At 37.4% G+C, this 17,752-nt stretch overlaps 1 protein-coding gene across 2 annotated transcripts in view; it reads right to left on the bottom strand.

Annotated features, from left to right (window-relative positions):
- Positions 1-17,218, bottom strand: part of vwde (von Willebrand factor D and EGF domains) — a 60,886-nt gene extending 43,668 nt beyond the window's left edge. For both annotated transcript variants that reach the window (XM_056473354.1, XM_056473355.1), the window contains exons 1-10: positions 16,953-17,218; positions 12,865-13,055; positions 12,425-12,656; positions 11,417-11,482; positions 4,791-5,023; positions 4,622-4,711; positions 4,415-4,544; positions 3,214-3,428; positions 1,708-1,781; positions 1,316-1,592 (exon numbers count right to left, since the gene is read on the bottom strand). In XM_056473354.1, the coding sequence (XP_056329329.1) occupies positions 1,316-1,592; positions 1,708-1,781; positions 3,214-3,428; positions 4,415-4,544; positions 4,622-4,711; positions 4,791-5,023; positions 11,417-11,482; positions 12,425-12,656; positions 12,865-13,055; positions 16,953-17,028 (1,584 nt within the window). In that variant the 5' untranslated portion in view covers positions 17,029-17,218. The remainder of the gene's footprint in view (positions 1-1,315; positions 1,593-1,707; positions 1,782-3,213; positions 3,429-4,414; positions 4,545-4,621; positions 4,712-4,790; positions 5,024-11,416; positions 11,483-12,424; positions 12,657-12,864; positions 13,056-16,952) is intronic.
- Between the last annotated feature and the right edge of the window lie 534 nt (positions 17,219-17,752).

Raw genomic sequence — 17,752 nt, 5'->3', positions numbered from 1 at the left:
AAAAATGACAAAGCTGCCATCTTTTACTCATCCTCCAATTCTGTTGAACACAAAGGAATATTTATTAAAGAATGATTGCAAAAACAGCCATTGACTTCAATGGTTTTTTATTGTTCCTACTATGGATCTCAATGGTTGCTTTTATCCATCATTCTTCAGAATATCCTCTACGGTGTTGAGCAAATTTTCGTGAACTGTCCTTTTAGGATTAAAGCCAAGACACTAGGGTAAATAGTAGGAGTTAATCTGTAGTTTACACCATACTTCTCCAGTTGACTGATTGCATAACAAATGACAAGCATATTTTGTATTACAAGTTTTGTTTTTGTTATGTTTAAATATGCAAATACAGGTATTATTTAATTAAATACGCAATAATTTGCATACATTACTAGCACAAAATTCAGAACATTAAATGAAATCAAATTCAAAATTCAAAAAGTTTTTTGGATGAATTGTGAAAAGTTAAACGTTTTTACAGAGGGATTTTGGTAATTTCTTTTTGTCGCTCCATAACTCAAAAAGTAGTGCAAACAGCCAGAATTTTTAAAATATGTGTTAACAATTAAATTATTAATTAAAAATATGGCAAATTACATATGAACAAATCAGATTCAGATTATAGATACAATCAGATCCTCAAATTATAGATGTGAATAAAACTATAGTTTTGTAAAAGCTGCTGAAGTGGAGATTTTCAGCTCAGTGGCACAGAAAAAAATATTTTGGGAAAACTGCCCTTAAAAACATGTATAGTCATTGAAATCTACAAGCACAAATTGATAAAATGCAATAAAAGAAATAAATAAAAGCAATTCATTGGATGTTTTCTTTACATTACACTAAAAACGATAAAAAGCTCCAAATCCTTGCATGAAAACAGTGTTTTTGCATGTAGCGCCAGACTTTAAAGGGATAGTTTACCCCAAAAATGTTACATTTCTTACTATTTACACAACCTCAAGTGATTTCAATCTTTTATGAGTTTTCTTCATCTGTTGAACACAAAAGAAGATATTTTGAAGAATGCTGATAACCACTGACCTCCATAGATGGAAAACAAACACTATGGAAATCAATGGTTACCTTTCTTCAAAATATCTTCTTTTGTGTTCAACAGATGAAAGAAAGTCAAACAGGTTTGTAAGGCTGTTTGTAAGGAGTTTTGGGTGAACTATACCTTTAAGTGAGATAATACAGGCCAAAACACATTTTCATGCAGCTTTCAATGTCCAGATTTGGTACTTTTTGGCTTTTTTCAGTGTTATGTATAAGGATGATTTATGTATCTGTGCCAGATCATACATGCACTCACAGTGATTTTGCGGCCCTGGTAGGACTCAGAGACACGGATGCCACTTTCTTCCAGGTCTCCGTTCTTCACTGAGAATCGTGGTTTTGTTTCTCCTGCCAGTCCGTTACACATGTCATACGTGATGACATGTGGTCCATCTCTGACAGCCAAGCCACAGACGCATGAGGTGGGATGAGCAGTCATGCCCGCACATTCCCACTGCCGAACATGCACCTCAAATGGCCGAGCGGTGCTTCGGTACAGCACAAATGTGCCGATCTGATAGTTATCATACCTCCTGTGAACAAAGACACTATTATGATTGACATACATTTGCATTGAAAAGTATTCCACATTAGCAAGTGCATTTAAATACATTAAATGTACATTTCAGAGAATGGTAGAGCTTCTACCTGCCGTCAAATGTGATGATATGAGGATCCGTAAAAGTGTAACAGTGAGCAGATGGGACGTCCTGCACAAGAATCTGAGAGGAAAAGCAATTTATTTATTATAAACATTTACAGTATATTGATAGATTGTGTACTGGCAGAAAGTATTATTTCACATAAAGAGGGATAAATATTTGAAGATGAATATTACAAGTTGAGTAATTGAGTATGTTTAAAATGAGAAAAGAGAAAGCTTTATTCTAATTATTAAAATTATTTTTAGATGAAAAAAGGTAAAAAGGGTAAATCTCACAGAGATACATTTGAAGACAAAATTATTCTTTTTTTTTCAACACATTTTTAAACAATAGTTTTAGTAACTAATTCATAATCCCTAACTTCTTTTGTCTTTGTCATGACGACAGTACATACGATTTTATTAATTATTTTTCAACACACATTGGACAACAATGGTTTGTTCTGTAGCCAGTTGGAGAAACATAATAACTTCTTAAGGGAGCTAATAACAATGAAATGGGCAGTTTTACATTTTTTATTCCAGGGAAACTTTAAAAAAGAAAATGTTCTCTATAAATTATTGAATAGAAAATACTGTAAAACACAAAAACATTATAATAATTTTGTCTTAAACCGTTTAATTCAAAATCATTAGCAAGTCTACAAGATTGTTGCTGTGTCCCAATACACATCACCCTAAAAGTATGTACTTTTTTGTAAAGGAAAAGTGTATACTTTTGAGTGTGTAACGGCTGAGTGTGCAAGCATTGGGACATACTACTTCCTCCTTAACAGATCGTTATGTTGCTTAGTTACGTCACCTGTCAATCATCTCGACACATCATCCACAGTTCTGTCATATTTAATTACCTACTATTGGAGAAGCAGCAGAAGCAGCATGTTAATCTGCCATTTGCGAGTCTTTCCGGCCGAGAAATCTGCTCAGCTCTTTGGGTAATTATGCATTTAGAAGTTATTGTCCAAATATATCCTGATATAGTTCACATTGTTGTTGCAGATGAAATATAACGCTGAAAATCCAATTTAAATATATTCCAGTTGGCTAGATATTGATTAACAGTCATTCAAACAAAGCCTCTTTACTTGACGGTTGGTCTCGCGTGTCCGCCATGTTTGTAGTTTATACACACTTTTTACCCGAGTTTGTAGTTCGAATCAAATTCACGTCCAACATGCAATGTATTCTGGGCAATATCAGCAGTTAGAGTATGGACGCTTTTACGCTTCAAATTTTTAACCGAAATAGTAAACCATCCGGGAACCTTTGGCATACTATTTTAAACATACTATTGTTTGGGACATACTAATTCTATTTTCGAATACTATTTAGAATGGATAGTATGTGAATTGGGATGCAGCATGTGTATGCTTGCTTGCATACTACATATGACCATGTATGTAAACTGTATAACCACAACTATATTCTATATTCAACTATATTTAGCTGTATATGCTTAACTGTTGTCTTTTAAATCTAAGCTGGCCCACCTGCACACTTTGAGGAGTGTATCCATTCCACAGGAAGTTGGTGCTGATTATGGGTTTGATGTGTATTTCAGTGCTTCTGTTTCCATCCCTCCATATATCTGTCACTGCGCTGTAGAGCACAGATGCTCGGCTACACACTCCTTCATTACATGGGATTTGAGAAAGCTCGACTTCACAGGAGGACAGAGCTAAATCAACACCCAGCTCTTTCTCACCTGCAAGTGGAGATGAATCAGATGGACAATATAAACATTGAATGACTATATCTGTCATATTGAACATATGCATTATCAACCGCATATTTAAGCACATACAGTTGACGTCTGAATTATTAGCCCTCCTGTATATTTTTTCCCAAATTCAGAAGATTTGTTCAACACACTTAACATTAAAACATAATAGTTTTATTAAGTAATTTATAATAACTGATTTCTTTTGTCTTTGCCAGCACATAATTTTTTACTAGACACTTTTCAAGATACTAGTATTCAGCTCAAAGTGCAATTTAAAAGCTTAACTAGGTTAATTAGGCAAGTTAGGGTTATTAGGCAGATCATTGTATAAAGATGGTTTGTTCTGTACAGAATTGAAAAAATATATATTGCAAAGGGGGCTAATAATATTGACCTTTAAATGGCGTAATCAAAAACAGATGAATGGTCAGGACAGGCAGCAAAACAACATAAAACAATAAACAAAGCAAAAGTCAGAACCACGGCTAGGCAATACAAGTAGGGATGGCTGATGGCTAGATCGCTGGTGATCATGACAGTAGGTTATATATTCATATAGGTTTTTATTGTGCACTATAATACATATTCATGATGAAATGGGTTTTATATCCTATAACTTGTTTTTATTTCACCTATCTACATTCAATTTAGATCTGCAATTAGCAATATTAACAATATATTTATTTATGAAAAAAATTCAGCTTCAGTCCACATTTGCTGGCATTTAGATTTTACAGTAACAATACTTACACTGTAATTATAACATTTACACTTTAGGTTTTCTATTGTATCTGCTGGAAACTAATTGAGGCACACAACCTGGTGTGGCAGTTCTTACAGATATTAAGACTTATTATATCATTATAGCCATTCTTTTTGTTATAGAATTATTTTAGTTCTTGTGTTGATATTATAAAATGTCTAATTTTCTTTATTTAAACATTATCATATTTAATTTTAAACTCTACCTTGACTACTTGTAGTAAGATGCAAAGGTAAAACACATCTCTCCGAGGAGCATGGTAAAGGCACAGTGCTCTCCACCATCAGTTTATACTCTCTTCCATCTTCCGAAATAAAGACGGATTGTGGCTTCATCTGGAAAACATGCATGCAGATGTTAAGTCTAATACGTTCTCATAGAATTATGTAGCTGTATAAGAACTGAAAAGTACCTGAATTCCTGCATAAAACTCGTCACTCTCCACTGGAAGGCTCTGTATATCGGGAGACTCCAGAATAAAGCTAATGCAACTACAATGGATCTGAGACACATAGAAACCCAGGTTAAGAATCATAGATGTGAAACTGAATCGATTTGAATGATGAACATAAAAAAGGTACTCTGTCTCCCAGTCGCAGGTTGATGCCATCCAGCTCAATGAAAGCGAAGGTTTCTATTGTAGTGTCTTTCCTGAGCTCTTCTCTGTTGTCCTCGGGAGAGAGTCGCCACCAAGTCACAATATATCCCATAGAGCTGGTTGCATTAGTGTCAGCAAATGTACACTTCAGGTACACACTGCTGCCCAAAAGCTCAGATACTATTAATGGTACAGCAGCAGATGGGGGCTCCAGATCTGAGAGATAAATAACAATATATTTAGAGACCATTTGGTGTTTTAATAAATTGAACACCAGCCTTAAAGGCACAATATGTAAGATTATTTCAGTAAAATATATAAAAACCACTAGTGTTATATATTTTGCTGACTTGTGTACTGAAATGATCCCAAATGTTCAGAAGAATGTTCAAATCCAGAGAAATTGTATAGCCGTGCTAATCACGTCACACACCATTGATTTATGGTTTGATATCATAGAAAACAGGAAAACACCAAAGACACTTTAGTATGCTCATCTTGTGTGTTTTATTCGACTGATTTTAACAGAACACTAAAATATATTTAGTATGACAAAACAGCGCTGCTTCTTCAAACAACTATGAAAGTCAAACAATACAGTATACTTCAGATATCTAAATATGCACTGACAGCCCATTTACTTCAATTAGGTACACTTGTTCAACTGATCTTAAAGTGACAGTTCACCCCAAAATTTGTATTCCGTCATTATTTACTCAATCTTTACTAGTTGCAAACCAGTTTAACTTTCTTTCTTTCGCATTAGCTAATCATGATCTCCCATTCATATGATTCCTAAGTTACTATAAATAACCACAGTCTTCATTCAACATTTATCTTCGTCTGGAAGAAACCCCCCTTCCTCCCCTTCTCCATCTTTTTTCTCATAGATCAGACGGCACGGCGGCCCAGTGGTTAGCACTGTTAGCCCCACAGCAAAACACTGCCAGCCCTGGTCCTCGCCGGGCTGTTGGGTGTTTCTGTGTAGAGTTTGTATGTTCTCCCTGTGTCCTTGTGGGTTTCCCCGGGTTCTCCAGTTTCCTCCCACCATCCAAAGATATGCATAATACATAACAGACTAAGCAAAACAGGCACTTTGTCTAGCTACCTTCCCTCCCAAAGTGGTTTACCATAGCCACTTCAGCCTTAGCCACTTCTCAGTTAGATTTTGAGATCTAACTGAGCTCAAGCTCCCCTCTCCCTCTGCGAACAGGAGGAAGCCCTGGGCTCGAGGATCCCTTGAACTCAGGGCTCTCTCCCGGGACAGCATGCCAAACAAGCTTATGATAAATCATCAGTTAAGTGTGAACTCTTGAAATGCAAAAGAAGATCATTTGAAGAAAGCTGGAAACCTGTAACTATTGACTTAGTATAGTATAGTATAGTATAGTATAGTATAGTATAGTATTTGTTTTACTTTGGAAGTCAATGGTTGCAGGTTTCCAGCTTTCATCAGAATATCTTCTTTTGTGTTCAACAGTATAAAGAAAGTCAAAGGTCTGAATCCACTTGAGGTGAGTGAGTAAAAAGTAAGTACATTTTCATTTTAAGGTGAACTATCCCTTTACCCAAAAATTAACATTACCTCATCATTTACTTCCCACATGTGTTGTAAGCCTTTATAGGTTTATTTAAGTTCATTAGTTAAACACAAAATGAAGATATTTTGAAGAATGCTGGTTGCTGAAACCCATTAACTTCCATGATAGGAAAAACATTACTATAGGAGTCAATAGCCGGATTTCCACTATCGGGCCAGTGCGAGCCAGGGCTTTAATCGGGCCAGGCCGGGCCAATAGCCCGGGAGGTTGAGAAATGAGGCCGAAATCATGTCCCGTTTCCACTGTCGGGCTAGTTGCTCGCAGTGCGTCACGCAAACACCGCCCCCAGAACGTCCCCCGAATCAAACGTCACACAACCCGTCACACAACCCGCCCACTGCAGCGGGAACAAAAAACTCAAATTATAACCACAAACACAACCTGGCATCACTACGAGAGCTGAAAGATGGAGAACACCGAAGCGATTGCTTTTTTACTGTTTGTGGTCTGTTGGTGTAAGGCCAGACAGCGATCCCTGGATAAGGACATTCGAGTTCGGCGGCATTTACTTCGAACACAGATTTTTCTAAGTGAGTTGATCAAGCGCGATAGCGAAACAAATGTAAGGGAAGAAAGCATCTTGTCTCCTCTTTACCTGACAGGAAAACTCCGCCTTTGTACGTAACCCCGCCCCGAAGCCCCAGTTGGCCCTCCTTGGCCCAAGGTATTCGGCGGGCCGAAAAAGGCCGGACGCTTGCCCCAAGGAAGCCCCGCTTTGGCCCGATTACGCCCCGGAAGTGATAGTGGAAACGCTACTGGCCTTGGCTCGCCCTGGCTCGCTCGCTTTAGGCGCGATAGTGGAAACGCGGCTAATAGGTGCCAGCTACCAGCATCTTTCAAAATATCTTCTTTTGTACTTAACAGAAGAAAGAAAATCAAACAGGTTTTTTTTTAACAAGTGAAGGGCGAGTAAATGATGGCAGAATTTAAATTTTCGGGTGATTTGTCCCTTTGTGAAGTTTATTTATAAACTAATTTCAAGAGGATCATGTTCTTATGATTGCTTGCGGCTGGTACCGCATTTTCCAATTTATGATTCACCATTCAGATTATCTCTAAGCCACTATAAATGCCCTAAATTCCATATCACAGCCATCTTCGTATGGAAGAATCCCCCTTCCACCCCTACTCCTCCTCCTTAACTAGATGGGTGGCATGGTGGCCCAGTGGTTAGCACTGTTGCCTCACAGCAAGTACGTCACTGATTCTAGTCCTTTACCAAGCCAGCCGACGTTTCTGTGCAGAGTGTGCGCATTCTCCCCCGTGCTCGCGTGGGTTTCCCCCGCGTTCCCCAGTTTCCTCGGACCGTCCAAAAACATGCAATTTAAGTTAATTGACTTATACAAATTGGCACCATAGACATGCACCTAGTAAGCAGTTATCTCCTAAGAGCAATCACTATCTGTTCATTAGCTACTACAGCTGGGGAGTTCTCGAGATCTACCTGAGCTCAAACTCCCCTCTCGCCTTGCAAACAGGAGGGAGCCCCGGGCTCGAGGATCTTATGAACTCAGGGCTCTCGCCCGGAACAGCATGCCAAACAAGCTTTACAATAAAACATCAGCTAAGTGTGAACTCTTGAAAAATAACTAATTTTAAATACCTAATTAAAACCCATTAACTTCAATGGTTAAAAAAATGATGTTTACTTTAGGAGTAAATGGGTGCCAGCTAACAGCATTTTTCAAAATATCTTCTTTTGTGTTTAACAGAGGAAAGGAATTCAAACAGGTTTATTTGAACCTTTTTTAAGTGACGGGCGAGTAAATGATGGCAGATTTTTCATTTTTGGTAAACTGTCCCTTTAAATAACTAATTAGTCAATGACGAGGCAGAAACACAATGCCTTTAGACATGTATTTGATCTTGGTTCAACTGAGCAACAGAATGGGGGCAGAACTGGGATTTTACGTGACTTTAAACATGGTATGGTTGTTGGTGCCAGATGGGCTAGTATAAATATTTGAGAAAATGCTGATCTACTGGGATTGACTGTACTTTCACACGCTTGAGTTTATATCCTGTGAAAAGCAGTTCTGTGGGTGAAAATGGAGCCAGAGGTAACAGGAGAATTGCAAGACTGGCTAAAACTGATAGAAAAGCAACACTAACTCAAATTATGATAAATATACAGCTCTGACAGGCGTCACGGTAGTGCAGTGATCACCTCACAGCAAGAAGGTTGCTGGTTCGAGCCTCAGCTGGGTCAGAGGGCATTTCTGTGGGGAGTTTGCATGTTCTCCCTGTGTTCGTGAGGGTTTCCTCCAGGTGCTCCGGTTTCCCCCACAAGTCCAAAGACACGTGGTATAGGTGAATTAGGTAAGCTACATTGTCCATAGTGTATGTGTGTGAATGAGTGTGTATGGATGTTTCCCAGTGATGGGTTGCAGCTGGAAAGATGCTGCGTGAAACATATGCTGGACAGGTTGGCGGTTCATTCCGCTGTGGTGGCCCCAGATTAATAAAGGGACTAAGCCGAAAAGAAAATTAATGAATGAATACAGCTCTGACACAAATTAAGACACTCCCTCTTGAGGATTTATTAAGTTTGGATTTGAGTAAAATATGAATACTTTCTTTACTGTAAATAAAAACATTGTCATTTACAGCATTTTTGTCCGGAAAATTAGAATTGATTTCTTATCACTTCTGGAGTTAAAACATTGGTATCGTGTTGTCTAAAAAATGTATAAACATCCAATGCTGCCTACTGATTCTGACACTGATATGTATTTTTTTAAGTTCAGAGCAAAATTATTTTCGATTTATGAAAAAAAGAGTTTCACAAATCTAAATTCTCTTCGGGTTTTTGTTTGCTGTATGCCTTGTAGCAAATTATAGAAGCCCAGAATAATGTACATATATAAAACACAGAAGATTAGACATTATTACAGTTAAATAGGAGAATATATAGTACAAGCTATTTTGAGAGAAATAGAGAGGGATATAAATTACTGTACCTTTTAGATTTGTACAGAATTTATCCATGTAGTCTGCATCAGACAACAAGGCAAAATGCCATTCTGTCTGAATCGGATAAATATCTGGTGCTGCTTCAACTTTAAAACAACAAACCCACAAGAAAAAAAGGACCCAAGATCTAGATTTCAAACCAAACACCTAATGATTTTTATTTAACTTAATCATACCTATTTAATTTATATTTCACCATCAAAATATGCTTCAGTGTATGTCTGCTGAAGGCCATACAGATAAAGTGGGTGTTCGGAAGGGCTTCATTAAAAAGAAAGTGTCACACTTGAACATTTGGGGAAGAATCCCCAAAATGTCAATATTGCAACAGAAACCAAACTGTTAAACATATACTTGTGGAATGCCCTATTTTTAATATTATCCGACAACGTTTTTTTTATCTGGAGAGACTTTAAATGAAATATTTTTAAATATTAAAATTGTAAAAAAAATTATCAAAAGTAAAAAACTGTTTTAGATTTTTATCTTATATAATATTATTATTATTATTATTTATGTGTTTTACCTTGTGTATTATTTATTGATGTTGATGAATTTTAATTGTTAGAATATTTTTATAATTATAGAAAACTGGTATGTATAAAATGTGATAAACTTGATCTGTTTTTTTGCAATGACATAGCCAGAGAAGCTGATATGGCAATAAACTCAAAATTCTCTCTCTCTCTCTCTCTCTCTCTCTCTCTGTCTCTCTCTCTCTCTCTCTCACCCTCTCTCATTAAAAAGAAAACCAGGTAAGAGTCTCTGTTGAAGAGCAGGAAAAGGACCACTTGTGTTCGGCTGCGATGGTAATGATCAATCCACAGCAGAAACACAAAAACACATAAACTTCTGGAAGATTCATTAGCAGAACAGAACACATGGGGGCAGGAACATTCCATTTGATTGCTAAATTGTTTTGTTGCCTGTGAGACGAAGCACTCTGGAGATCATTTCAGATACAGATTTCAACTGTGCAGTAGTTCAGCTAAAGGGATTGTTTACTTGCCATTCAAGATGTTGCCAACTTTTTACTTTGATAGAACCTTCGTTTTCCTTCAGCTAAGTCTCTTTATTCATCAGGGATCACCAGAGCAGAATGAACCACCAACTTATCCAGCATATGTTTTACGCAGCAGATGCCAGCTGCAACCCAGTACTGGGAAACATCCATATACACATTCATACACATACACTACGGACAATTCAGTTTATTCAATTCACCTATAGCGCATGTCTTTGGACTGTGGGGGAAACTGGAGCACCCGGAGGAAACCCAAACAAACATGGGGAGAACATGCAAACTCCACACAAAAATGCCAACTGACCCAGCTGGGACTTAAACCAGCGACCTTCTTGCTGTGGGGTGACAGTGCAAACCACCAAGCCAGGGTGTTGCCCTGACAGAACAGTAAGGAAGATTTATCTAAGACTGTGGTCCTTGGTGATTCATAAAATGCAAATCAAAGGCTAAAGAGTGGAAAACACATACATTATAGACCTATAAGCAAAACAAAAGTAATACCCGGTCTTATATGGGTATTACAAGAAACTCCAGACTCTTATGAACACACTAGAGTTCGAAGTGCCTTATGTTATATGAACCATCAAGTTCCACAGTTTCAGCAACAAAAAAAATCTGTTCAACTGAAGACAAAAAGTATATTTTGCACAGATTGAGCATAATAAAAAAAAACTCATTATTATGGTCAATCACATAGGTCTCAAACTCAATTACTGGAGGGCCGCAGCTCTGAACAGTTTTGCTCCAACCCTAATCAAACAGCGCTGATCCAACTAATCAAGGCGTTCAAGACTACTAGTGACTATTAAGCGGGTGTGAGTTGGAGGTGTTTGGAGCTAAACTGTGCAGAGATGCGGCCCTCCAGGAATTGAGTTTGAGACCACTTGTCTATCACATTAATAACGCAACCTCTGTTGGAAAAATGTATAATTCAAAATGAATGCATTACATGTATTAACTACTTCATTTGTTTACATTATGCAAAATGCAGTTTTATGATATTGTACTTACCACTGCAGGTTCCATCACTATTCCTTTGTTTGCCATCACAGTCAGTTTGACTGGCATCTGATATCTCTGCAAAATGTATAAAAGTTCAAGATAAGTCTCTTTTTTAATTCTCCGTTGCTTTTTAAAATTACCATACACTAAAAACAAGGGTTTCTTATTTAAAGGAACACTTCACACTCTTTTGTAAATAGGCTCATTTAATAACTCCGCTAAAGATAAACGGTTGAGTTTTATCATTTCTTAATCCATTCAGCTGATATCCGGGTCTGGCGGGAGCACTTTTAGCTTAGCTTAGCATAGATCATTAAATCGGATTAGACCATTAGCATCTCACTCAAAATGATTAGAGTTTCGATAATACACTGTAAAAAAATTGCATGACATAATGTCATGACAGCAAATGTTTTTAAGTTATCAGTTTTCAACTAAAATTTTTTAATTAAATTTTTTTTATATTTTAGTCAGTTTAATTGGTGTAAGTTGAGGTGACTAGGAAAGTTCATTTGGGTCAACAAAAAACAACAGCAAGATTTTTATTACACTGTATTCCTATTTATTGTAAAGATTGTCCTTTCTGAACTTACATTGTGTAATAAGACCAACGAAAAAAAGAAAATCTGCTATTTTCTCGGTCAATATGGATAAGAACTACCCTCACATTCTGGCACAATAATATAAAAAAATGTTGCTGCTGTACCATAGCTGCAGCATGCACGATGATATTACGCAGTGCATGAAAATTGTCTAACTTCCGTCAATATAACCAACGTGATCACCTGCTTGCACAGAAAGTGTGTCTAGCAACCATGGAGACATTTGTGAATTCAGAACTATTTTCAGGCACTGCGTAATATAATTTCAGGCTTTATTTGTGATTTTAACATGTGAAGATAATGTGGTTTTGCTGTAAGGGATATTTCACATCCTTTAGTATGCATAATGCACAATACAAACACTAAGAAAGAGAATCTCACAATTTTCAATACTCAAAAATGTACACCGACTTGCCTTCAGCACAATATCCCATGCATCCTTGTGTTGGTTGGAGCAAGTACACATAGAAGTTCCCACAGTTGCGTACGGTGACAGGCAAGCGAAAAAGGCAACAGTCTTTATTGCCGCTTCCCAGAAACTGCCAGGTTGCACAGGCCGTCATCTGCTTCACCTCTAGAGGGCCTGGCAGAGACTCTCCATCGGCCAGAGAAAGCCACACTGGGGCTTGTGTTCCACATTGATTCACCTGTAGGATTTACCATTGTATAAAAATATTACTACTACTACTGTACATTTCATTGTCCCTTTTGGGGCTGTTTTTTCCTGCAGCATAATAGATTTAGATATAATAGATTTTACAGTCGAAATATCTTAAAATAAAGAAGCATTTTCTCACGGGTTATTAAGTCATAACATAACAGAGGCTTTGTTCAGCAGGCAGGACCGTACTGTACCTCCACACATTTGGTGGGCATACGGGCCGGCTTATCAAAGATCTGGAACTGATACCATCCGGGAGAGAGTGAATGATCACAAATGAGCTCCTGCAGGGCAGACTGGAGCAGCTGCTGTGAGCCGAAGCTGGTGCTCCTGTACGGGCTCTGAAGAACAGTATGGCCTCCTCGACTGCATTCAGGGGGGTCCGCTATAAAAAAACAATTAATTTTACTCAGTAATACACAGAATATACTGATAAAATAAGTGGTGGAAAGAGTACTAAAAAATCATACTCAAGTAAAAGTACTATTACTTGCCCAAAAAATTTAGTGCAAGTAGAGTAAAATTATATGTTACTACTTAATTATATGTTACTACTTAAAATATTACTTAAAGTATGAGTAAAAAGTAGCCCTTTTAAAAGTACTCAAGAGTAGTGAGTTGTGAGTACTACACTGTGAAAAGTTGAAGCGTTTACATGCAATTTGTGAGTGTGTGTGTGAAAACGTAACATTCTGTAGTGCATTTAGTGATTGTTTAAGGCCATTTGGTAATTTCAATCATACAGTAAACATTCGTCATCTTATCATGAGTGAAATAAAGTCTAAACAGTCTCTGGGTCATAGTGTGTAACGATTTTGTCTTGATGTTGTTCTGTATAATGCGATTTGATTGGATGGGAATCACAGAACTGATTATTCTACTTTAGCCAGTCACCACAGACAAGACTACATAGTGCCTACAGGTTGAATAAAAATAGTGTAAAAAAAATACCCATACAGCAGTAAACATGTACTCAAGTGAAAGTAAAAGTACTTACAGTAGTAGAGTACAATTCCTGAGAAAAACTACTCAATTAAAGTAATTTGAGTATTTGTTAGGGCTGTGCAAATTCGCAACTTGAAAGGCTGCAATACAAAATATTTATGTATATATGTAAACAAAAATAACGAATAACATCTTCAAAACCAGTCTGCTATGCTTCAGAAAATTAAACATGCTAGACTTTCTGCGATGGTGTCGTGAGGCATCGCAGACATGGTATCGATTGTCGTGAACTATGCCACATTACACGAGAAGAAACGATTGAATCTTGTGTCACGACGTCCATTTGTCACAATAAAAAAACTCACAATAAAAAAACAAACAAACAACAAAGACAAAAAAACAAACGGGAATCCGCTGACAAGTGGGATGAAAGCGTCTGCTGCTTCAGAAGCATTAGTAGACAAATTAATATCAAAGAAAAACAGCATTTGTAATAGGGGAATGTTTTGGTTTCAAAGTCACAGACACTGAACAAAAACAGGTCATTTTTAAGAGCTGTCGCAGAATCGTTGACACAGCTTAAAGATTATTAAGACGAAGCTTGAATTAAATTACAATCAGTTTGAGGCTTGAATTAAATCGAAAATCAAATCTCAATATCTGTCAAAAAAAATCACAATTAGATATTTTACCCAAATCGCACAACCCTAGTATTTGTAATTTGTCACTTCACACCACTCGATAAAATACCATAGTACTGAGACGACAAGGACAACAACTTACTGGGAAAAATCTGATTGTCATTCTGAGTTAATGGCGCGGATTTTCTGATAAATGTCTGCTCCAGGAGGGAGCAAAACATATCCTTTCTTATGTCTTTATGATTATTAATAGAGCTGAACGTTTATATTATATGATTATATGATAACCTTAGTGTCATCCTGCTTCAGATTAAACTGCAATAATGTGTGTGTGTGTGTGTGTGTGTGTGTGTGTGTGTGTGTGTGTGTGTGTGTGTGCGTGTGTGTGTGCGTGCATGTGTGTGTGTGTGTTCTATTTATTTTTGCATCATTTGGATCAACTCTGAAGTGGTTGTCTGACGTTTGCATGCTTGAGATATTAAGATATTTTATACACGCACATGGAAGTCTATCTGTGTTTTAACCAATCAGGTTAAAACACCTATATGTATGATGCAGATAATGACGTTATGTAAGAATATAATTGGTGATGTTTTGAGATTGTAAGCAGAGCGGCCTACGAACTCATTGCAAGTGTTGAAGCTGGCTTCTGCCAAACTATCTTCAGTAAACTTTCTTTCATTGAATCTCTGACTCCGGCTCTTCTTTATCTGACAGACTGGTCATTTTTGGGTTCAAACTGTAAATTATCCCTACAGAATGCATTTACACTTTTAGGTTACCCATTTAAATTAAACATAAAAAAAAAATTATGAATAAATGTTTTTACAACTCAAAATAGCTATGGCTATCCTGAAATATCATCACCAAGCCCTTTCTGGCAGAGAGTTCACAGACGACACAAGCCAAACTCAGTGGCAAACACAACAAGCTCCTCAAATATCCACGCTAAACTATTTTCATGTTAGCTAGTCCATGCTTTTATGACTTCTAGGCTGGACTACTGTAATGCACTGTTTGCTGGCTGCCCAGCATCCTCTATTAACAAACTTCAATTAGTACAAAATGCAGCTGCCAGAGTTCTAACCAGGTCTAGAAAATTTGATCACATCACCCCAATTTTATCCTCCTTACACTGGCTGCCTGTTAAGTTTCGTATTGAATTTAAAATATTGCTTCTTACATATAAAGCTCTAAATAATCTAGCTCCTGCTTATCTAACCAATCTTCTGTCTCGCTACAATCCAACTCGCTCTTTAAGATCTCAAAACTCAGGACTTCTGGTAGTACCTAGAATAGCAAAGTCGAGTAAAGGAGGTCGAGCCTTCGCATTTATAGCTCCTAAACTCTGGAATAGCCTTCCTGATAACGTCCGAGGCTCAGACACACTCTCCCAATTCAAAACTAGATTAAAGACCTATCTGTTCAGTAAAGCATACACTTAGTGCACCACTTAGGGGGCTTCCACACAGGTTATGCATCTTGCTGATATACACTGTGAACATCAGCTACGCTAATTATTTTCTTTATTCTCCATTTCCACCTGGGGATACTCTTCCCGAGGCCCTCAGACTATGCAGAGTCACTGATTCGATCCAAGACCAACGACGAGATGATCCCAAGGTTTCCATATCCTGGACCTGGCCGAATCCTGAACAACTACTGCGATGGTCATGGAAGAGTGGAGAACATGAGACTGTTTCCTATGACGCTCCAGAGACAGACGAGTCTTCGCTGAGGCCAGCTTCCAGCCTCCGCCACTGAGACTGCAGCTCTGCACAAGACGTTTGGCCAGCGGAGAAATTAAAATGGTCGTGCCCAACTGAGCCTGGTTTCTCTCAAGGTTTTTTTTCTTCACTTTCGCCTTTAGTGAAGTTTTTTTTCCCTCTCCGCTGTCGCCACTGGCTTGCATGGTTCAGGATCTGTAGAGCTGCGCATCGTTGGATTTGCTCTTCAATATTTGGACTCTCAGTAGTGATTATTAAACCACACTGAACTGAGCTAAACTGAACTGAACTTAAACACTACAAACTTAACTACACTGTTCCTATTTACTGTGACCTTTTATGTGAAGCTGCTTTGACACAATCTACATTGTATAAGCGCTATACAAATAAAGGTGAATTGAATTGAATTGAACTATATTCACAATGTAATATATAGAGTGAGTAAAATTACAAAAAGGGCATGAAGATTCAAGTTTTAGCCCAAATGTTATTAACACTTATCAGGAAACATCTGGCAGGATTGAACAATCAACTTATGACTTTGGAAAGTGGACACTTGTCAAAAACCACTACAGAAACATACTGTACATACAGTATGCACTGAGTGACGCTGCAGGTCATGTGATGTCAACAAGACATCTTTGGATCTGTGTGGAGAAACCCACTCGATGTAGAATAAACTGTTTCCCCCCCTAGAAAACAGATATGACTTCAATATTCATCTTGAAGATATACGTGTTTTCATTATATTACACAATACTGCCATTCATTTCTGTATGTGTGGAACTTTCTCAAGCAAAAAACCATGAGGGCATAATCACACAAAATAATAAGATGTTTATTATTTAATTTATTAATAACAAGCTCAATAAGGGTATTTAAATAACTAAAAATTAATGTAGCATATCTCTCTCAGGAAAAGCCAAAAGTGGCATATCATTTCGTCCAAAGTAAAATCGATCGACTTACCTTTCTGACAGCTGACAGCTTTTACAACAATAAATATAATAGCGAGGTAATACTCCACATTCACGTTTAGATGCATTTCCTTCTCTAAATGCCTTCAGGAAAACTTTCATGGGGTGTCCGAAGCGATGATACGGTCCAAAATAAGTTAAACCGCGAACAGAAAGCTGGCAAAGGAATATTTGATATGTCTTCAGTGGTTTTTGAGGCGAACAGCGAGTGTTTCATGGGCTGCTGTCCAGACCACACACACCTCCTCCCGCTGGAGCATCTCGAGCTGACTGTTCCGTTCTCCGCTGCTCGCTTTATATCACACACACAAATGTTTTAACCTAAACTTTTAAAAATAAATCTAATAAAATGTGTAATTGACTACAAGAATCATTTGACGCATTTGTGAGTTAATTCTGGCGTAATTTCCGTCACTTTTTTGGCGCCAATAGTTTTGTTAACATAAGTTTGATTAGCCTACCTTTGATTAGCCTAACCTATGTGTGCTTGCTGCTGAATATTTTTTAGATATTTATTCTGTGTTGGGAAAATGAGCACAATGTGTAGGCCTACTAGAAACCCTCACTGAATTTGTAATGGGTTTAATGGTTTTAATGGAAACCTAATGACCCCTTTAGGCTTCTACTGTTTTTGTTTATGTCTTCTGTTGGTGGTAAACATGGATTGTTTTTAATAATTAAAAGTGGATAATGTTTAAATTTGTTCAATAGTACTTGTAGTAGAAATTAAGAACTTCTGTGATTTTTATTAATATAAAAGTTATAATTTTATGCAACACAAAAAACTGGCCT

The sequence above is a fragment of the Danio aesculapii genome, chromosome 15 (genome assembly GCF_903798145.1).
Source record: "Danio aesculapii chromosome 15, fDanAes4.1, whole genome shotgun sequence".
In the NCBI taxonomy this organism is placed as follows: Eukaryota; Metazoa; Chordata; class Actinopteri; order Cypriniformes; family Danionidae; genus Danio; species Danio aesculapii.
This window is presented reverse-complemented; position numbering and strand designations above follow the sequence as displayed.